The sequence below is a fragment of the Nerophis ophidion genome, linkage group LG09 (genome assembly GCF_033978795.1).
Source record: "Nerophis ophidion isolate RoL-2023_Sa linkage group LG09, RoL_Noph_v1.0, whole genome shotgun sequence".
Taxonomy (NCBI): domain Eukaryota; kingdom Metazoa; phylum Chordata; class Actinopteri; order Syngnathiformes; family Syngnathidae; genus Nerophis; species Nerophis ophidion.
The window spans coordinates 25,444,932-25,468,328 of record NC_084619.1 but is presented as its reverse complement, the minus strand read 5'-3'; the positions used below and the strand labels follow the sequence as shown (position 1 = coordinate 25,468,328).

At 39.2% G+C, this 23,397-nt stretch overlaps 1 protein-coding gene across 2 annotated transcripts in view; it reads right to left on the bottom strand.

Moving 5' to 3' along the window:
* ntpcr (nucleoside-triphosphatase, cancer-related) overlaps positions 1 to 23,397 on the bottom strand; it is a 28,350-nt gene that overhangs the window by 1,552 nt on the left and 3,401 nt on the right. Inside the window, exons 4-5 of one of the 2 annotated variants that reach the window (XM_061910662.1) lie at positions 10,693 to 10,902; positions 7,770 to 8,075 (exon numbers count right to left, since the gene is read on the bottom strand). In XM_061910662.1, the coding sequence (XP_061766646.1) occupies positions 8,004 to 8,075; positions 10,693 to 10,902 (282 nt within the window). In that variant the 3' untranslated portion in view covers positions 7,770 to 8,003. Of the gene's footprint in view, positions 1 to 7,769; positions 8,076 to 10,692; positions 10,903 to 23,397 lie in introns of those variants that run through there. The other variant, XM_061910663.1, reaches the window with a different exon arrangement.

Here is a 23,397-nt window from a genome sequence, read left to right as displayed (position 1 = left end):
AAGTGGAATTCTTTAACACTCTTGCTTGGTGTACAGCTTAAGTTGTTCAACAGTCCGGGGTCTTGTTGTCGTATTTTAAGCTTCATAATGCGCCACACATTTTCGATGGGAGACATGTCTGGACTGCAGGCGGGCCAGGAAAGTACCCGCACTCTTTTACTACGAAGCCACGCTGTTGTAACACATGGCTTGGCGTTGTTTTGCTGAAATAAGCAGGGGCGTCCATGATAATGTTGCTTGGATGACAACATATGTTGCTCCAAAACCTGTATGGACAATTCAGCATTAATGGTGCCTTCACAGATGTGTAAGTTACCCATGCCTTGGGTACTAATACACCCCCATACCATCACAGATGCTGGCTTTTGAACTGTGCGCCTATAACAATCCGGATGGTTATTTTTCTCTTTGTTCCGGAGGACACCACGTCCACAGTTTCCAAATATAATTTGAAATGTGGACTCGTCAGACCACGGAACACTTTTCCACTTTCCATCAGTCCATCTTAGATTAGCTCGGGCCCAGCGAAGCTGGCGGCGTTCCTCGGTGTTGTTGATAAATGGCATCCGCTTTGCATAGTACAGTTTTAACTTGCATTTACAGATGTAGTGACCAACTGTAGTTACTGACAGAGGTTTTCTGAAGTGTTCCTGAGCAAATGTGGTGATATCTTTTACACACTGATGTCGGTTTTTGATGCAGTACCGCCTGAGGGATCAAAGGTCCATAATATCATCGCTTACGTGCAGTGATTTCTCCAGATTCTCTGAACCTTTTGATGATTTTACGGACCGTAGATGGTAAAATCCCTAAATTCCTTGCAATAACTTGTTGAGAAATGTTGTTGTAAAACTGTTCGACAATTTGCTTACAAAGTGGTGACCCTCACCCCATCCTTTTTTGTGAATTACTTAGCATTTCATGGAAGCTGCTTTTATACCCAATCATGGCACCCACCTGGTCCCAATTAGCCTGCACACCAGTGGGATGTTCCAAGTAGGTGTTTGATGAGCATTCCTCAACTTTATCAGAATGTATTGCCACCTTTCCCAACTTCTTTGTCACGTGTTGCTGGCATCAAATTTTAAAGTTAATGATTATTTGCAAAAAAAAAAAATTGTTTATCAGTTTTAACATCAAATATGTTGTCTTTGTAGCATACTCAACTGAGTATGGTTTGAAAATGATTTGCAAATCATCTGTGATGGTATGGATGTGCATTAGTGCCCAAGGCATGGGTAATTTACACATCTGTGAAGGCACCATTAATGCTGAAAGGTACATACAGGTTTTGGAACAACATATGCTGCCATCTAAGCGCCGTCTTTTTCATGGACGCCCCTGCTTATTTCAGCAAGACAATGCCAAGCCAAATTCAGCACGTAGTACAACAGCATGGCTTCGTTAAAAAAAAAAGAGTGCGGGTACTTTCCTGGCCCGCCTGCAGTCCAGACCTGTCTCCCATCGAAAATGTGTGGCGCATTATGAAGTGTAAAATACAACAGTGGAGACCCCGGACTGTTGAACGACAGAAGCTCTACATAAAACAAGAATGGGAAAGAATTCCACTTTCAAAGTTTCAACAATTAGTTTCCTCAGTTCCCAAACGTTTGAGTGTTGTTAAATGAAAAGGTGATGCAACACAGTGGTGAACATGCCCTTTCCCAACTACTTTCATACGTGTTGCAGCCATGAAATTCTAAGTTAATTATTATTTGCAAAAAAAAAATTAAGTTGATGTGTTTGAACATCAAATATCTTGTCTTTGTAGTGCATTCAATTGAATATGGGTTGAAAAGGATTTGCAAATAATTGTATTCCGTTTATATTTACATCTAACACAATTTCCCAACTCATATGGAATTGGGGTTTGTAGACAGCCATGTCTTCAAACCCCACTGCACATGCATAGCAAGCTCCCTTTTGTCCTGAATGGTCTGTAAGCTCCTTGCACGTCTCTATACGCTTTGTGTATGGAGGGATAAAAGAAGCGGGGTGCCAGACAGACATCCGTCTCACAGATTTGCTGTGACTGTATCTGAGAGTTTTGAGATATTTAGACCCTTTATATGCATTCAAACTATTCAGCATGGCTTTTAACGCGACGCTCCCCAAGCCTGCAGCGGACAATAACGCTTTCACACATAGACATCTTATAAGTAGACGCAGCATCGAGCGCAACCTCCTACTAGCGCTGACGAGACGCAGGGCCGCCATCTTGGAGTGGTGATCCGCTCCACTGAGTGCAATACATTTGGCAGGAGCAATGAACTGTCAGTGCATTTAATTCATCTTACCTCACTGAATACCACTGATTTTCACACGTTTTTTGTCATACGTGTTACTATGATAAAGGACACATGTTTCAGCGTGTTTTATTATTTATAGTTTGCTTAACAGTAATATAATATTTCTATATGCTATAAGTCAGTGGTTCTCAAATGGGGGTACACGTACCCCTGGGGGTACTTGAAGGTATGCCAAGGAGTACGTGAGATTTTTTAAAAATATTCTAAAAATAGCAACAATTCAAAAATCTTGTATAAATATATATTTTTAATAATACTTCAACAAAATATGAATGTATATTCATAAACTGTGAAAAAAAAATACAACAATGCAATATGCAGTGTTGACAGCTAGATTTTTTGTGGACATGTTCCATAAATACTGATGTTGAAGATTTATTTTTTTGTGGAGAAATGTTTAGAATTAAGTTCATGAATCCAGATGGATCTCTATTACAATCCCCAAAGACGGCACTTTAAATTGATGATTACTTCTACGTGTAGAAATCTTTATTTATCATTTAATCCCTTGTTTATTTTTCAACAAGTTTTTAGTTATTTTTACATCTTTTTTTCCATGTAGTTCAAGAAAGACCACTACAAATGAGCAATATTTTACACTGTTATACAATTTAATAAATCAGAAACTGATGACATAGTGCTGTATTTTACTTCTTTATCTCTTTTTTTCAACCAAAAATGCTTTGCTCTGATTAGGAGGTACTTGAATTAAAAAAATGTTCACAGGAAACACAAAAAAAAGGTTGAGAACCTCTGCTATTAGTGACCAGACATCCGAGTTCAAAACTGGGAATATAATCCCAGAGCACGGGGGGAAAAAACGGTCATCTTTTTTTAAGTTGAAGAAACACTATGATTAGGTTATAAATACATGCGTATATCCTACACAAACGATGTATGAATACATCCATCCATCCATTTTCTACCGCTTGTCCCTTTTGGGGTTGCAGGGGGTAGCTGGCGCCTATCTCAGCTGCATTCGGGCGGTAGGTGGTGTACACCCTGAACAAGTCGCCACCTCATCGCAGTGTATGAATACATTAGATATCTATATATCTTAGGGACCTATAGACTGTATCTCTGTTGCTGCAGCAGCAGAGTTTATTCTGTCTTGACACTTTGTATTGATATTTTGTATTACAATCTTCCCTTAAATGATGTTTACAGTGATTGTTTTACATGTATGACTAAATACAGACCTGTATTATACTGTATAGCCACTGTCCATCTGATTGTCTAGTTAGCTAACATATATTAAACCCCCCCCCCCCCCCCCCCCCCGCCTACACAATCTGGACCTTGGTCCTAACTTTTACTCCTGTTGGCTTTTACAATCTTTATCTTCATCATTTATTTCAACTTTATGGTTTTTCAAGTATGACATTTTTAAATTGTATTAATTTAATTGACAAGCTATTCTATTAAGGTCATACTCTTTGTTTGCTAGCGGCTACGATTTCAGTACTATTGAAGATCTTTGCTCTTTCTTTTCACAAAATACAATGTTAATATACTTATGTCAATATTAAATCTTACTTGTGAAAAGTAATCCCCCGATTCCTATTTTCAACAGTCCGCTCATTTGAGCAGGAAAACGCTGAACACCATCCTGCCATCTTTGTTTTCTACCTGTCAACTGCCTGCTCCTCATCACCACTTCAAGAGGGCGGACAAATTTCTCGCGTCACAGCAGCCAATGCTGCGTCTACTTAGACGATGTCTATGTTTTCACGTCCACTGAAAGAGTACCACATTGGGACATTTGCACACTGATCACATAGTGTTTACAGCAATAACAGGGCAAGACCACCGTATTTCCTTGAATTGCCGCTGGGACGCTAATTAATTTAAAACCTCTTCTCACACCTGCGCCTACCAAAGGCATGCGGTAAAAGTAAGCATGCGCTAATTATTTTAAAACCTCTTCTCACTCCGGCACTTACCAAAGGTATGCAGTAAAAATTTGAGTGTGATGTAAGCTTGGACCTAAAATCCTACTGAATAGCTCTTAATCTTCTTCCCTTTATGTGATTTCAAATTACCGGTATTGAAATCAGCCTCCTCCATTTTGAAAATGATGACAGGGGAAGTGTCACTCATGACGTCACAAGTTCAACCCGGCGGTAATACTAAGCCTGCGCAAATTTTTTGGGGACGCGAGTTTGACCCGGCAGTAATTCAAGGCAGGCGCATACTATATGCCCTGCGGCAATTCAAGGAAATACAGTATATACAAAATGCAAAACCAGCGAAGTTGGCACGTTTTGTAAATCGTAAATAAAAACAGAATACAATGATTTGCAAATACTTTTCAACTTATTTTCAATTTAATGGACTGCAAAAACAAGATATTTTATGTTTGAACTGAGAAACTTTTTTTGCAAAAACTTGGAATTTAAAAGCAACAACACATTGCAAACGAGTTGGTACAGGGGCATTTTTACCACTATGTTAGATGGCCTTTCCTTTTAACAACACTCAGTAAACGTTTGGGAACTGAGGAGACCCACACTATTTTACTACAAAGCCACGCTGTTGTAACACGTGCAGAATGTAGCTTGGCATTTTCAAGGGGAAAAAAATGCGTTACAAGCATCTCTGCTAATGTCACTATTAACCCCTTAAAGGCCTACTGAAACCCACTACTACCCACCACGCAGTCTGATAGTTTATACATCAATGATAAAATATTAACATTGCAACACATGCCAATACGGCCGGTGTAGTTTACTAAATTGGAATTTTAAATTTCCCGCGGAGTTTCTTGTTGAAAACGTCACGGAATTATGACACGTGCGCGTGACGTCACGAACTGTCAGCAAATATTAGCGCAGCACTATTTGCGGCTAAAAGTCATCTTTTTTCATGGTGCAATTAAACAGTATTCTGGACTTCAGTGTTGCTGAATCTTTTGCAATTTGTTCAATTAATAATGGAGAAGTCAAAGTAGAAAGATGGAGTTGGGAAGCTTTAGCCACACAAACACACGGTGATTCCTTGTTTAAAATTCCCGGAGGTGAAGCTTTACTATGGATCAGAGCGGTCAAGCGAACATGGTTCCCGACCACTTGTCAACCGGCAGGTTTCGGTGGGAAAATTGTGGTAAAAAGTCGCCTCTTACCAGAGATCAGCTATGCTTGCGCCGTCCATGCGGCTGACGTCGACTTCCCTCAGAGACTGGCCTCAAGACACCCGTGGACACACCCCTCCGACTATCAGGTACTATTTAATCTCACTAAAACACTTGCAACACAATAGAAAGATAGGGGATTCCCCAGAATTATCCTAGTAAATGTCTCTAAAAACATCTGAATCCGTCCCAATGCGATCGCCTTTTTTTTTTTTTTTACTTTATTTTTTTTTTCTTCTAGTTCTTCGCTATCAATATCATCATCAACGAATCTTTCATCCTCGCTTAAATTAATGGGGAAATTGCCGTTTTCTAGGTCCGAATAGCTCTTACTGCTGGAGGCTCCCATTAAAAACAATGTGAGGACGTGAGGAGCCCTCGCCCTCGTGACGTCATCGTCTGCGACTTCCGGTAAAGGCAAGGCTTTTTTATCAGCACCAAAAGTTGCAAACTTTATTGTCAATGTTCTCTACTAAATCCTTTCAGCAAAATTATGGCAATATCGCGAAATGATCAAGTATGACACATAGAATGGACCTGCTATCCCCGTTTAAATAAGAAAATCTCATTTCAGTAGGCTTTTAGGTTCAACCTGTAACATGCGGTCTTACTCAGTAGCATTAGCTCAGAGCTAGATGTAAACTAGCTACACCTTTGTTTTCCATAAGAAGGAATAAAGGGAATGTGAAGGACAGTGCGGAAAAGAATAAGCAAATTTGATTTGAGATACAAGTGTTATGAGTTAAGAGCGGCTTCACAATTAGGCTTGTAAGTTGAGATACTGCTATGAAATAATTAAAAAAAAAACATTTAAATATTTTTGTTGTAAAATAACATAATATAGGTCAATATCTGTTTTTTGTATGTTGGTTTCAAATGAACAAATAATACACGGATTACATTTCTAGTCATTCTGAGGTAGACAGAACTATCTCTCATTCTGAAGTGTATTCATCTGATCCTTCAGAAATTTTTATGTGGAATAAAAGCAAACAGCAACATATAAAATGAATACAATAATCTGGTTTGTGACAAATAACAGTGTTAGCGTGGATAACTGTCAATGATCGGGTGCATATACTAACATTTAAAAATCCATCATGATCACCATACGGGCAATATGTCACCTGATGGCATCATGATGAATTAACAACATCCAAATGACCTGGCAAAGGTCTGCATCACTCTAACACAATCCATTTGCCCTCTGAGGACAGGGTGCTAAGAATCACCTGCTCTCACCAACTCTCATAATTGCCCGCTAAGTCTGTGCCCAAAATAACAGAGAATGCCATATTGCAACGGATGCGAAGAAGCAGCAGCAGCAGCAGCATTGCAGTGTTTTGGATGGCCAGTCAATGAGAGAGACAAGTCAAAGGTGGCCGCAGAGCAGATGCTGGCGCAGCAGTCTGTCTGACGCAAATCACAGCTGGGCTGCATGGCAGCTTACATCATTTACGCAAGCAACATTAAAAATATGCCAAAACTGTAATTTCACTTTGAAATGACCTGCACACGCTTAGAGGATAAGAAAACTATCCTTGTTGGAGAGTTTGTAGTTAAAAAAAAAAGTCAATCCAACAGCCGGATTTAAAGCTCACATGAGAAATTTACACAAGAAAGTTTTCTGTCTGGTCTAAACAACTTAAAGGTGAAACTATGATAATCAAGCTAAGCAATTAATACAGTATACATTATTGTGTTGACAGAAAGCTTCACTGTGTGACAACACTTAGCAGCAGCTGACCATCAACCTTTTTTGGATAGAAGCAGCGAACTAATCTGACATCTCTGCATACTGAAAAGTCCAAAATCTTTTTACTTGGTAATGATATTTATCCTTGACAGTAATCTGTAACCATATGGATAGAAAATGTTGGAGAGGAAAGCCGGAAATCCCTAAATGAAGCTTGGATAAACAAACAGTGAAGCTTGTTTTAGCAGCCCAATATGGGCAAGTAATGTTTTAACTACAACTGCAGTGTAGCATTTTTTTTTTATTGCATTTCAATTGCCAGATAGGCATATTTACCAATAAATTGATTTATTGATTCTAACAAGGGTCAATCAGTGGAATATCTTCTTGATTAATCATGTCTTGAAGCAAATTAGACAAGACTGAATGCACTGCTTGAGTGCAACCAGAAGAGGCACTGTTCACATCAGCAGAATTTTGAGAATAAAAATAAATTTATTCCATTTTGGAATAAGGCTGTAACTAAACAAAATAAGGAAAAAATAAATCTGAATACTTTCAGGATGCACGGTGTTAAGAAGGATATAGGACTAATGGATGCCTGTAAATGTAACAAAAAAAATCAAAAACAACGGTCAAAATAAGTTTTTATTTTAAATAATTGTATCCAATACATAAAACAATTACAGTAAACAAATTAAGTGTTAAATTGTGACTGGATTTTAATGGGTATTCCCTCAAATTGAACATCAAAATAATTTCACACAATTAGCATTGAAGTATTGAAATCATAAGGTAACCTGCTGTGTGATCCATTTTGTGATCAAATATTAAACGTAAAATCTGTTTTCTATGTCAAATGTTAGCTCTACTGTTTTAAACTTTGCTGGAGCGCTGACAGAATTTCTTGCAGAATGGAATTTCTGTTTTCCTTCGATACCTGGGCAGGAAAACAAACACAATTATTGTTACACTATTTAATATTAAAGGGGGTGCTACACTTTTTTGGTAGACTCTCACCCATCATCCACAATCCCTATGTGAGACAACGACACAAATGTTTTTCTTTTTATGCGTGTTATAATTACTGAGAAACTGCTACTACAAAGCTGCTCAAAATGCAGGTAATGGTGATGCCCTTTAAAGTCCTCTAAAAACCATCCAAAAACCAACAATGTTTCTTATACATGCTGTAAGTATGTACAGTATGTAATGTAGTAACAATCAGATTCATGATAACATTTAATATTTACAATATGTTGGTCATTTTTAGCATTACCGTAACTTCTTTTCTGGGCTCATTAATTTCACAAAGCGCATAGCAACAGCAACGTTCGTTGCTATGTACTCTATGTAATCAATGTCAACAAAAACATAGAGTGCACTTTATGTTTTGCTACTACTGTGCGAGCCTTGGAGCATTATCATGTAGCACTGTTGCTGAATGTTTCAAATAAGAACATAAAACGGTGACTTACAATGTCCTTGGGATGCCGACTGGTGGGATGTTGTATCTTTCAGTTCTCGGAATAATCCTCATTCGGCAGATAGAAAATGCTTCATATCGATGTTGTGATTGTCTTATGCTGTGTTCCATTCGTTGAAACCCATATAGTATAAAGAGCATGGATTTTTAAAGTTTAAAAATGTCCACCTTCTACCATAGACGTGAGATGCATGATTTATAGTACCTAGCATGAACTTTTTCTAACTAAAAAACAATACAGCAGAAGCAACTCAAGCTCCCTCTTTATATCATGGGTGCAATCAACATAATTAGCAGCACAAGCTAGCTGGTAGGTAACAGCTCGCTGGCTACTCGGTAGTGGTCAGAGAAGAAGTGTGACCAAGGCAAAGTGTCACAATGCCGGAAAAGTAGTTCCTCAGTGTTAGCTCTTAAAGTGACAATGTTGCTATAGCTTGGTTATTAGTATGCAGGTCACAGCGTGTAAATGGAGTATTGTTGGTGTTTTTTTGATGTTTTAGAACACTTTTTAGGCAGAATGGGTTGTATTCAGTCACTTGAAACTCGAACAGAAAATAACAAAATGATGGGCCACCAAACCTACTGTGCAGCAAACAGAGTGTAAACATATTTTAGTACTTATAGGGCAAAAAAATTAAATATGCAATGGAATAGATCTTTTTAGGTTATCAAACAAGATTTGTCGAGTGATCTGAAGGATTATCTGTCGCTCGCATTCCCAGACATTGGGAAATATCTGGTGCGCGTGAAAACTTGGAAAAGTATGGAGGTCTACAACTTGTTTGTTTGTGGCTGGGTCAAGGAAATTAGTATCAAAACTCTCCCGATATACCATGCAATGTTTTTGCTCAGGCAAGGTTGCATTTCATGATTTAACATTCCGTCTACAGCCATGTTTGTTGCCTTGTTGTTGTTGTTGCTCGCGCTGTTTACGAGTATGCGTGTTTTTCCCCGTCTTTATCTAAATATAACTATAGATGTCAACATTGTGTATGTGCTGAACGCTTAATTTATGATTGCCGCCTTTGGTAAAAGCTTTACTCTTTTAGATTTTTTTTCACATTTGCTTTCTTTTATTTAGACTTGCCGAATGGGTTTTAAGAACTCTGAAACAGGACAAAATACAATTAACATCAAGAAAATACTTAAATGGGAAACAGTAAACATTAAAATTATATCAAACAAACAAGTGATCACTGCAAACTAGTGCGTTCTTTGACTCTGCTCCGTTGGACTGAAGTGCATTTCTTGTCGTCTTTTGTAAAATCTTGCACTCTTTTGCCCTTCTTGATAACCTCTCGAGGAACTCTGAATAAACTTTTATACTAAGGATTTTAATGGTTCCAACAGCCTTAAACAAGGCAAGCTTAGGCCATTTTTCTTTGAGAAAGGCAAAATGGCGGTCAGAAGGCTTTGACAAAAGACGCTCGCTTGACCATACTTCAAGTTTCGCATACAATGAGCCAGAAGTGACATCAGGTGAATACAACCTATAGAGGACTGCCAATTAACTACATTCTTAGCAGTCTCTTTTTTTTTTTTTTACTAATTATAATGCACATAAAAAGGGAAAGACGTGTGTTCTTGTCTTATATAAGGATTGTGGGTGATGGGCAAAATAAAATAAAAAGTGCAGTTCAATTTTATTCCTGAATGTTACTGTACACATACCCTAACCTCAGTCATATATTGTGGTATGTTTTCCTTAACAAAGTTTACACCATCTCATTAACTTGCGCAGTAGTAGTACAAACTACTTTGGTTTGTAGGTACTTTGCATGACAATATCCATAACGGCGTCCGCCATGATTAATAATTTCAACATTTGAGAGAATCCTTTGTCTTTTAATCGGTCACGCATGATTCAGACTTAATCCAGCTATAGGAGAGGGATAATGCAGGCCATGGTACTCTGCTGGAGAGAACAGACTGGCTGCTTCATAAGACCATGTGCGATAAAATGTAAACAGTGTCCAACAGCTACTGAGGGACTTAAAAGCTCTTAAAAGTGACCTAAATATTGTTGTTTCCCTCAATCTCTCCCAGCGAGAGTATTAGTGTTTGTACTCACAGTGAAGACTCTGACATCGCTCCTAATCCGCACCTCTTCCACCAGGCCTAAGGGTTTCCCCTTGGGGATAGGGATGGTGCCCAAGATGGTGCAGGAAGAGCAGTCGAGTGTCTGTCTCACAGCGCTGATGAATGGCTGACTGAAGAGTTCCATTTTCCCGATTTCGTCGAGGACAAACACTGTCTTGTTTTCGCCGCCTTTTAAGCGCACCTGAAGAGGGGAAACAACAAATACTTTTTAGGAATAAGCATTTGAATTTTGGCTCCCGTACATATTAGTACAGAAATTTATTGTACATGACAAAAATACACACATACAAAAATACATACAAACCCTGTTTCCATATGAGTTAGGAAATTGTGTTGGATGTAAATACAAACGGAATACAATGATTTGCAAATCCTTTTCAACCCGTATTAAATTGAATGCACTACAAAGACAAGATATTTGATGTTCAAACTCATAAACTTTATTTTCTTTTTGCTAATAATAATTAACTTAAAATTTCATGGCTGCAACACATGCCAAAGTAGTTGTGAAAGGGCATGTTCACCACTGTGTTACATCAGCTTTTCTTTTAACAACACTCAATAAACGTTTGGGAACTGAGGAAACTAATTGTTGAAGCTTTGAAAGTGGAATTCTTTCCCATTCTTGTTTTATGTACATCTTCAGTCGTTCAACAGTCCGGGGTCTCCGCTGTTGTATTTTACGCTTCATAATGCGCCACACATTTTTGATGGGAGACAGGTCTGGACTGCAGCCGGGCCAGGAAAGTACCCGCACTCTTTTTTTACAAAGCCACTCTGTTGTAACACGTGCTGAATGTGGCTTGGCATTGTCTTGCTGAAATAAGCAGGGGCGTCTATGAAAAATATGGCGCTTAGATGGCAGCATATGTTGTTCCAAAACCTGTATGTACCTTTCAGCATTAATGGTGCTTTCACAGATGTGTAAGTTACCCATGCCTTGGCCACTAATGCACCCCCATACCATCACAGATGTTGGCTCGTGAACTTTGCGTCGATAACAGTCTGGATGGTTCGCTTCCCCTTCGGTCCGGATGACACGATGTCGAATATTTCCAAAAACAATTTAAAATGTGGACTCGTCAGACCACAGAACACTTTTCCACTTCGAATCAGTCCATCTTAGATGATCTCGGGCCCAGGGAAGCCGGCGGCGTTTCTGGATGTTGTTGATAAATGGCTTTGGCTTTGCATAGTAGAGCTTTAACTTGCACTTACAGATGTAGCGACCAACTGTATTTAGTGACAGTGTTTTTCTGAAGTGTTCCTGAACCCAATGTGGTGATATCTTTTAGAGATTGATGTCGGTTTTTGATACAGTGCCGTCTGAGGGATCGAAGGTCACGGTCATTCAATGTTGGTTTCCGGCCATGCCGCTTACATGGAGTGATTTCTCCAGATTCTCTGAACCTTTTGATAATATTATGGACCGTAGAGGTTGAAATCCCTAAATTTCTTGCATTTGCACTTTGAGAAACGTTGTTCTTAAACTGACTATTTGCTCACGCAGTTGGGGACAAAGGGGTGTACCTTGCCCCATCTTTTCTTATGAAAGACTGAACATTTTTTGGAAGCTGTTTTTATACGGAATCACGGCACCTACTTGTTCCCAATTAGCCTGCAAACCTGTGGGATGTTCCAAATAAGTGTTTGAGTTTTACCATAACTATCTCTAAGGTTTATATAGTCCCCTCCTCTTTCTTTTCCCCTGTTTTTCTCCTTTCTTTTGTAATTTAAGTAGGCCTCACATTTATGTATTGTTGCATTTAAAGCAATTGTAATTTTGATAATAGAATAATTATTATTATTATCAATAGTGGTATCTCTATTGATATTACTATTGCTCCATTTGTAGTGCAATAATGCTCATTGTCATTTTTGTGTTATTACTATCAACTTCATTAACTGGTTCTTTGCCATGATTTTTGGTATCATATTTGTACATATTGTATTTGCTGATGTTGTTTATGTTTTTTGTTGTTGTCGTCTCTCGGTGAATCCCTCTCTTGTCCCCGCAATTTTCCTGTCTGGCTTCTTTTTTTCTTCTTTCTATCCACTCCTGCTCTACTGTGGCTGTGCCAAACATTAAATATTTCCATTTAATAAAGTCAAATACAAATAAGGCAACAAGAGAAGTATCCCACGCTTCTCTTTTGTAAAGCAATTCTGTACAGCAGATATAGGCATCTACATCAACTCAACTACTCATTCACCTGAGTGAGTGGACAGGACATGTTTAAAATATATATATTTTTTTATAATTAAATGGGGCTGTTTTGCGCCACATGGATGCCATTTTAATATGTTCCTATGAGGTTTTTTTCTTGAACTCAAGAGTCCTCCTCACTTTCTTTACCAAAGTGTAGGTACTCACAACTTTCCTTGGCCCCATGGTGGCTTATTTTGCAGTCGTACTCAAAAAAATAAAACACAAACACTAAATCACCAATGCGTGAGATTCTTTGGGTGGGCACTTGATTCTGCAAAATGATATGTGGGAAAACGCACAAGTTTGTTTTCGTGCAATGTTTGCTTGTACGATACGAAAACCGGAGCAATATTATGAAGAACATTTTCATGGAAAACCGACTCATATAGGAAGTGGAGCTTACAAAATCCATGGTACTTCTGTACTAACTTCTCTCACTTATCTATTTACGTCACTGTGTAGTAGGGGTGGAAATCTTTGGGAATCTCGCCATTCGATTACAATTCATTGGCTATAAATCGATTATGAATCGATTATTTGTGCATATTTAGTCATTATATATTATTAGCAATCTTATCATAATAATTTTTAATTATTATTATTCTTTGGCAGCACGGTGGAGAAGTAGTTTGTGCTCATGCCTCACAATAAGAAGGTCCTGGGTTCGATTCTCGGGCTTGGAGTCTTTCTGTGTGGGGTTTGCATGTTCTACCTGTGACTATGTGGGTTCCATCCGGGTACTCCCGCCTCCTCCCACCTCCAAATACACACACCTTTGGAGCAGGTGTATGTAGCAGCCGACTAAACAATATGTGTATCTATCATATCTACTCATTAAAACCTATTGCTAACACATTAAAGTGTCGTCGCACTGTGTGGATTTTATTATCACTCCAGATGTATTACTCTACTTGCTAATTTCCTCTTCCTAGTTGGTTACTCTCTACTGTAATGTGGTTCCACTTAGACTTTTATTAACACGGTCAAAATATGATTTTTTTCTACATATTATATTTTTCTACATTAAAACACTTCCTTGTGGTCTAAATTCAGCATTTATTTTTTTTACAAACTATCTTTTAGGGAATTTTTAAATAACTAACTAATGTTTTGCCTCGCTCTGAAAACAAGCCGTTTTTAAAGGCAAAGTTGTTCGATACAAATGAACCCCTACTAACCCCGCTCCTTCACGTCCTGACAGCCATGTTTTGTAATTTTTGGTTGTTTTTAGTTTTACAAACACAAGCTGCACCCTTGAGGACTTATGGACATCGGTGACCGCCACCAGGCATCTGTTTTGAGTGACGTTTACCACACGCACAACATCTCAGATGACATAGCGAGACCAGCGGGCTCAAAGTGGTTTGTTGTCGGTACAAGAAGACGAAGCAGGCGGAGGAGAGAGAGGAGGCGAGGCTGCAGGTCTGGTACTATACCCTGAGGCAGGTGTCTCAAACTCAATTCACCTGGAGGGCCACTGGATGCAGAGTCTGGGTGAGGTTGGGCCGCAAGTAAAGAAAATACTGTAGCGTCCCGGAAGAGTTAGTGCTGCAAGGGGTTTTGAGTATTTGTTCTGTTGTGTTTATGTTGTGTTACGGTGCGGATGTTTTCCTGAATTGTGTTTATTATTCTTGTTTGGCGTGGGTTCACAGTGTGGCGCACATTTGTGACCGTGTTAAAGTTGTGTTTACGGCCACCCTCAGTGTGACCTGTGTGGCTGTTGACCAAGTATGCATGCATTCACGTGTGTGTGTGAAAAGCCGTAGATATTTTGTGACCGGGCCGGCACGCAAAGGCAGTGCCTTTAAGGTTTATTAGCGCTCTGTACTTCTCCTACATCCATGTACCACTCCATTTGGCCGCATTTTCCATTCATCCATTTTCTACCACTTATTCCCTATGGGGTCGCGAGGGGCGCTGGTGTATCAGCTACAATCGGGTGGAAGGCAGGGTACACCCTGGACTTTTAAAAAGTCATACATTATACTTTTTGAAACTAATACCGATAATTTCCGATATTACATTTTAAAGCATTTATCGGATATTATCCGATATTATCGGACATCTCTACAAATAACTGTTTGAATTGGTCCAGGTTATCTGGGACTGTTATTACCGACAGACAGGTGTCGCGGTGTGACTGCAGCCAGGCACGTAAGAAAACTCTTGTCTCCATGGCAACATCTCTGTCGCTTTCACTCATTTGCCGCTTTTCCACTACCGCAGGGGTAGGCAACCAAGAACGTTGAAAGAGCCATTTTGGAGCCAAATAACACAACGCTGTCAAGCGCCATTCATGTAAAACTCACGGGCCGGACTAACATTAGACTTTCATATTATGGTGGGGGCCGCAAAATAAGGCCTCGCTGGCCGCAATTGGCCCACGGGCCGCATGTCTGAGACCACTGCCCTAAGGCTAAATCTCTACAGAGTCTGTACCTCTTTAATGCTAGATCCGGGAGGGACACGTGTATTGTGACAGTAAAAGGCTTTTCTATCCTATATCATGTTAACAACTCCACTGGATTGCCGCTTCCACCCTTTGTAAACAATAGGCTAAAGGCTATAAACTACGCTACAAGCTAAATCGCTAACGTAATAAGGTATTATATTACTTACTCTTCCATTGCCAAACACAGTAGACAATGATCCAAATAAAAGTAGTTTTAAGAAAATCATTCCTTATATTGCCGGAGGACGGTGAAGCTGTTGTTTTACATTACAAGGCTAAGATAGCTACACGACAAATCGAGTTAACATTGCTAACGTATCATTCACACATTACTAATCTACTGTTGTTACTTACTGTTTCATTGGCATAAATAGTAGGCACAGAATCTGCCATTAAAATTAGTTTTTCAGAAAAATCCCTCTTTATACTTTCGCAGGTTTGTGAAGCAGAACTCTTGGAAGTGGTTTGCACAGATTTGGAGAGACTTCTTTACAGTTGAAAGCACATCACCATAAATCATAAAAGTTAAAAGTAAGGCTCTTTTTACTTCAGATGAGGCTGTATGTTTGTGTAGTGACTTGTGCTGGTTAAAACAACCAACAACAGAGCATTTTCCTTCATTGGGTTTCATCATGGAAATGTTGTCGACGAGAAATGCTTCTACATAAATTCAAAATGGTGGACTTAGGCAAAGCTCTCTAGCTAAAACTTGACCATATATGTCAGATACCCACAGACGTCACATTGCACAATACGTCACATGACAGAGAAAATTCCAAACGGCTCGTTTGGAGAAGTTGAAGGAAGAAAAGATTGCTACTAAAAATCTATGCAAAGCCTCCACGGTTTGATTTCAAAATTTCGATATTTATGCAGATCCCAAATACATACAGTGGGGCAAAAAAGTATTTAGTCAGCCACCGATTGTGCAAGTTCTCCCACTTAAAATGATGACAGAGGTCTATAATTTTCATCATAGGTACACTTCAACTGTGAGAGACAGAATGTGAAAAAAAATCCAGGAATTCACATTCTAGGAATTTTAAAGAATTTATTGGTAAATTATGGTGGAAAATAAGTATTTGGTCAACTATTCAAAGCTCTCACTGATGGAAAGAGGTTTTGGCTCAAAATCTTACGATACATGGCCCCATTCATTCTTTCCTTAACACGGATCAATCGTCCTGTCCCCTTAGCAGAAAAACAGCCCCAAAGCATGATGATTCCAACCCCCATGCTTCACAGTAGGTGTGGTGTTCTTGGGATGCAACTCAGTATTCTTCTTCCTCCAAACACGACGAGTTGAGTTTATACCAAAAAGTTCTGTTTTGGTTTCATCTGACCACATGACATTCTCCTATGTGCTCTCTGGCAAACTTCAGACGGGCCTGGACATGCACTGGCTTAAGATGGGGATTACGTCTGGTGGCACTGCAGCATTTGATTCCGTGTCGGCGTAAAGTGTTACTGATCGTAACCTTATTTGCTTTGGTCCCAGCTCTTTGCAGGTCATTCACCAGGTCCCTCTGTGTGGTTTTGGGATTTTTGCTCACCGTTCTCATGATCATTTTGACCCCACGGAATGATGTCTTGCGTGAAGCCCCAGATCGAGGGAGATTATCAGTGGTCTTGTATGTCTTCCGTTTTCTGATAATTGCTCCCACAGTTGATTTTTTCACACCAAGCTGCTTGCCTATTGTAGATTCACTCTTCCCAGTCTGGTTCAGGTCTACAATTATTTTCCTGGTGTCCTTCGATAGCTTTGGTCTTGGCCATAGTGGAGTTTGGAGTCTGACTGTTTGAGGCTGTGGACAGGTGTCTTTTATACAGATAACGAGTTCAAACAAGTGCCATTAATACGGATAACGAGTGGGGGACAGAAGAGCTTCTTAAAGAAGAAGTTACAGGTCTGTGAGAGCCAGATATTTTCCTTGTTTGAAGTGACCAATTACCGTATTTTTCGGAATATAAGTCGCAGTTTTTTTCATAGTTTGGCCGGGGGTGCGATGTATACTCCGGAGCGACTTATGTGTGAAATTATTAACATATTACCGTAAAATATCAAATATTATTTATCTCATTCACGTATGAGACTAGCCAGATGTCAGCAATCGTCACACACACACGTCAACCAATGAAAATTCGTTGGAGGCAGGTCATGGCAGAAGTGCATTGTGGGAAAGAAGACGCTACCTGCTACGGTACATTGGCGGTAACTTATAAAAACCAAGGGCAGAACAAAAATGGCACCAAAAAGGAAAGCATATACTGCTGGTTACACGTTGGAAGTAGTGAAATACGCAGCAGGAAACGGCAATCGAGCAGCAGAAAGAAAGTTTGGAGTAAACTCCATACCTGCCATCATCCCCGAAGGCTTAACCAAAATACTCCAGCCACTTGACATCTCCGTGAATAGGAGCTTTAAAGCAGTCCTGCACCGCCTGTGGGAGCAGTGGATGATGGAAGGAGAGCACAGCTTCACGGCAACCGGGACTATGCGCCATGCAACTTTTCTGGATGTCATCGGATGGATCGACAAAGCCTGGGCTTCAGTGACAACCGAAACCATCCTGTCCGGATTCAGAAAGGCTGGAATAATTGAAACTGCACCTGACGATGACTCTGACGTAAGCGACGTACCGATAGAAGAGGAAGCGGCGCATTGTCTTCCTTTGGAGTTGGCAGAATTGTTTAGAAGCGACAACGGAAACAAAGATTTCATGGGATTTAGCGATCAGGAATGACAGATTGTTTGGTAAATGTATAGCATGTTCTATATGTTATAGTTATTTGAATGACTCTTACCATAATATGTTATATTAACATATCAGGCACGTTCTCAGTTGGTTATTTATGTGTCATAAAACAGCCTGTTGTTCACTATTCTTTATTTATTTTAAATTGCCTTTCAAATGTCTGTACTTGTTGGATTTTATCTAATACACTTCCCCCAAAAATGTGACTTATACTCCAGTGGGACGTATATATGTTTTTTCCTTCTTTTTTATGCATTTTCGGCAGGTGCGACTTATAATCCGGTGCGACGACTTATACTCTGAAAAATACGGTACTTATTTTCATAATTTACAAATAAATTCTTAAAAATTCCTACAATGTGAATTCCTGGATTTTTTTTCACATTCTGTCTCTCACAGTTGAAGTGTACCTATGATGAAAAAATTACAGACCTCTGTCATCATTTTAAGTGGGAGAACTTGCACAATCGGTGGCTGACTAAATACTTTTTTGCTCCACTGTAAAAACAGGTACCATCAGGTAAGAAAAGTTTATTTTGCAAAGCCCTTCTTCTTTTGTTATTTACTATTTCACATTCAAGTTATCTTTGAGGTGAACATGGTTTACTAGCCTCTCCTCCCATGTGTGTTTTTGCTCTGCTTTTGTCCACTCTAGTTCAACACTTTACTATTGTATTTACCCTCCTAAAATAATCGATTATTGGACGTTTGTTAATTGATTCAAAATCAATGATGCAGCTAAAAAATTATAAATGTTTTCATCTGTACAGTATAAGCTTGAAATGTAAGGATTCAAGGGGAACTGCACTTTTTTGGGGAATTTCGCTTTTCGTTTACAATCATCAAGAAATACTTTTTTAATGCATTCTAACTCATAAATAAATGCACAATGGACCCAATTGGAGTTCCTCTATTCCACCCACAAAACCCAACGAATAACCAGTCAAACAGTCTACCTGTCGGTCAACCTTTCCAGATCCAATTACAGGATTTAGACAGAGGAGGGTTGAGCTGAGCTAACGAAGGACCCTCCTTATTTGCTGACGCGATATATAATGAAGGGAGTGCACGGTGTGAACTTGTTTGCATGAATTGAATAACGTGGACCCCGACTTAAACAAGTTGAAAAACTTATTGGGGTGTTACCATTTAGTGGTCAATTGTACAGAATATGTACTGAAATGTGCAATCTACTAATAAAAGTTTCAATCAATCAATCAAAAGCATGGCTGCCGAACACCAACCTGTTACAGCATATACTGTAAAAAACCCCAAAAAGAGAAAATCAGAGGAAGAAAAGATAGACGCTGTACGTCTAAAAAACAAAACAGAAGAGACCAAACCCCATCAATATTGGTCCGGCTTATTCAAGATGGAGGGCATTACGGGCCAGTATTGGAGTAACTATGGACACGCAAGTGGTTATTTTCCTTCTAGACAGATCATCTAATGTTCCATTTTCCTATATTATGTGTCTATCCTTTTGTGTGACGACGTGTGTTACCGATAGTCTGCAACAAAATACGAACTAGGGGATCCTTCTGACTGTCAACAACCTAAGTGTGTTCACGTATAGCAATCAGACTAGATTTCCTGTAATTCCTGAGGGGAAGCGACTGGGAAGTACTATCAACGAGGTGCACAGAGTGGGGAGCGGGATTTATAGATTGAATTAAATAATTCAAGTACTCCAGCTTTAAATGCCTTTGAATGTTCTGACTTCCTGTTTCAATATCAGTAACTTATTGAGCTGATTTAATGCTTCCTGTAAGAGTTAAATTAATGGAGATCCGCGTAAATTTATGTTGCGCTCCAAGCTGCTGGTAAGTATTAAATGTCCAATTCAGAGTTTTCAAAGTCTGATGTCTCAGCGCTCCAGATGAAATCAAATCAAAAACATGCCTGACAACTTCAACAACCTCAATGTTTATCATCATGTAAATTTACAGACTGACTCCAAACTTTGAGGAACTTTCTTTAGGTCACAAACTAGTTGAGACTTTATTAACAGTACCGAAGTACATGTCAAACTACTTCCAGAACGTAAATGACCGCTATAACCACAACACCAAGGGGAGCTCCACAAACCAAGTCAAACCCAGATTCCGATCTAACAAAGCTCCTAACTCATTCTCCTTCTGTGCCACATCAATATGGAATGCACTCCCAACAGGTGTAAAAGAAAGTGCATCTCTATCTTCCTTTAAAACTTCACTAAAAGAACACCTCCAGCCAGCTACAACCCTAGACCAACCCCTTAGCCCCACCAAATCCCACCTCCCCGGATTGTAAATAATCAAATGTACTGTATATACTTGTTCTTATACTCTCTGTGCTCACTATGGTCACCACTTGCTGCACATACTCGACCAAGTGAGACCTACACTGTTACAATGTCCATTTCTGAGATGATATAACTGTTAATGACGAACACCCCACCCCAACTCCCTCCACAATCCGCCCCCTGGATTGTAAATAATGTAAGATAATTACATGTATATATTGTGAAGATGAACTTGTGTGATGACTGTATTATGCTGATAGTATATACAAAACCCATTTCCAAATGAGTTGGGAAATTGTGTTAATTGTAAATATAAACGGAATACAATGATTTGCAAATCCTTTTCAACCCATATTCAGTTGAATATGCTACAAAGACAACATATTTGATGTTCAAACTGATAAACATTTGTTTTGTGTGCAAATAATTATTAACTTTAGAATTTGATGCCAACAATGTGTGACAAAGAAGTTGGTAAATGTGGCAATAAATACTGATAAAGTTGAGGAATGTTCATCAAACACTTTTTTGGAACATCCCACAGGTGTGCAGGCTAATTGACAACAGGTGGGTGCCATGATTGGGTATAAAAACAGCTTCCCAAAAAATGCTCAATCTTTCACAAGAAAGGATGGGGCGAGGTACACCCCTTTGTCCACAACTGCGTGAGCAAATAGTCAAACAGTTTAAGAACAACTTTTCTCAAAGTGCAATTGCAAGAAATGTAGGGATTTCAACATCTACGGTCCATAATTTCATCAAAAGGTTCAGAGAATCTGGAGAAATCACACCACGTAAGTGGCATGGCCAGAAACCAACATTGAATGACCGTGACCTTCGATCCCTCAGATGGCACTGTATCAAAAACCGACATCAATCTCTAAAGGATATCACCACATGGGCTCAGGAACACTTCAGAAAAACACTGTCACTAAATACAGTTGGTCGCTACACCTGTAAGTGCGAGTTAAAGCTCTACTGGCCCGAGATAATCTGAGATGGACTGATGCAAAGTGGAAAAGTGTTCTGTGGTCTGACGAGTCCACATTTCAAATTGTTTTTGGAAATATTCGACATCGTCTCATCCGGACCAAAGGGGAAGCGAACCATCCAGACGCAAAGTTCACGAGCCAGCATCTGTGATGGTATGGGGGTGCATTAGTGCCCAAGGCATGGGTAACTTACACATCTGTGAAGGCACCATTAGTGCTGAAAGGTAGATACAGGTTTTGGAACAACATATGCTGCCATCTAAGCGCTGTCTTTTTCATGGACGCCCTTACTTATTTCATAGAAAGATAGGGCTGGGCGATATTGCCGTTTTTTAATATCGCGATATTTTTAGGCTATATCGCAATATACGATATATATTACGATATTTTGCTTTGGCTTTGAATGAACACTTGATGCATATAATCACAGTAGTATGATGATTATATATGAACACATTAAAACATTCTTCTTCGTACTGCATTCATAAATGCTAGTTTTAAACTTTCATACAGAGAGGGAAATCACAACTAAGTCAATTGACCAAAAGTGTATTTATTAAAGTTATTAAGCAGTGGCACAAACATTCAAGTCATTTCCAAAACATAAACTGCAAGATTGTCAGAGACATTTTAAGTGTCAAATAAAAATGAGCTGCATAATAGGAAATCAAATAGTATTCGTCCTTCACTATGTGGTATGTTACTACGGTTATGAAATTATTTTCATTCTCTAGCAAGTGAATTTTCAAATGATGCTACATATTAGCAGTAATGCTACTTTTTATAGCAACGCTTTTTCCCCCCACACCTGACAAATTACGGTTGTCTGTTCGACATATTTCCACTTGAAGCCGAACCACCGCCAGACGATGGAAACCCTGCTGTTTTTATTGGGAATTAAGTCTTCCTTCATTTGTTACCAGATCCGCACCTTCTTACTCTCGTACGGCTACATTAGTAGCTAACCTCTCCATGCTACCTCTCTGCTCTACGAGGGTGGACACGTATGTGACGTATGACGTGACAGTGTGTGACGTATGTAAGAATGTCTGTGAGCATGAAAGACAAGAAAGATTGACAAGAGCCTGAAGTGTACGCCTACAACTAAAAGCAACTGCGTGAGAAGGTATACTTGAATATTACGATAAAGTCATTTTCTATATCGCACAGAGACAAATACGCGATATATCGTATATGACGATATATCGCCCGGCCCTATAGCAAGACAATGCCAAGCCACATTCAACACGTGTTAGAACAGAGTGGCTTTGTAAAAAAAGAGTGCGGGTACTTTCCTGGCCCGCCTGCAGTCTAGATCTGTCTCCCATCGAAAACGTGTGGCGCATTATGAAGCGTAAAATACGACAGCGGAGACCCCGGGCTGTTGAACGACTGAAGCTGTACATAAAACAAGAATGGGAATGAATTCCACTTTCAAAGCTTCAACAATTAGTGTCCTCAGTTCCCAAACGTTTATTGAGTGTTGTTAAAAGAAAAGGTGATGTAACACAATGGTGAACATGCCCTTTTCCAACTACTTTGGCATGTGTTGCAGCCATGAAATTCTAAGTTAATTATTATTTGCAAAAAAATAAAGTTTATGAGTTTGAACATCAAATATCTTCTCTTTGTAGTGCATTCAATTAAATATGGGTTGAAAAGGATTTTTGCTAATCATTGTATTCTGTTTGTAATTACATCTAACACAATTTCCCAACTCATATGGAAACGGGTTTGTGTTTGTACCATGAATTGATTAACTTGGACCTCGACTTAAACAAGTTGAAAAACTTATTTGGGTGTTACCATTTAGTGGTCAATTGTACGGAATATGTACTGTACTGTGCAATCTACTAATAAAAGTTTCAATCAATCAATCAATCAATGCCTCTGCTAGTTAAACTAGTACATTCTGCTTAGATTCCTTTGAGAAGCAATAATTTCCACACAAAGGTCATAATCCTGAACAGTTAATTAATTCAT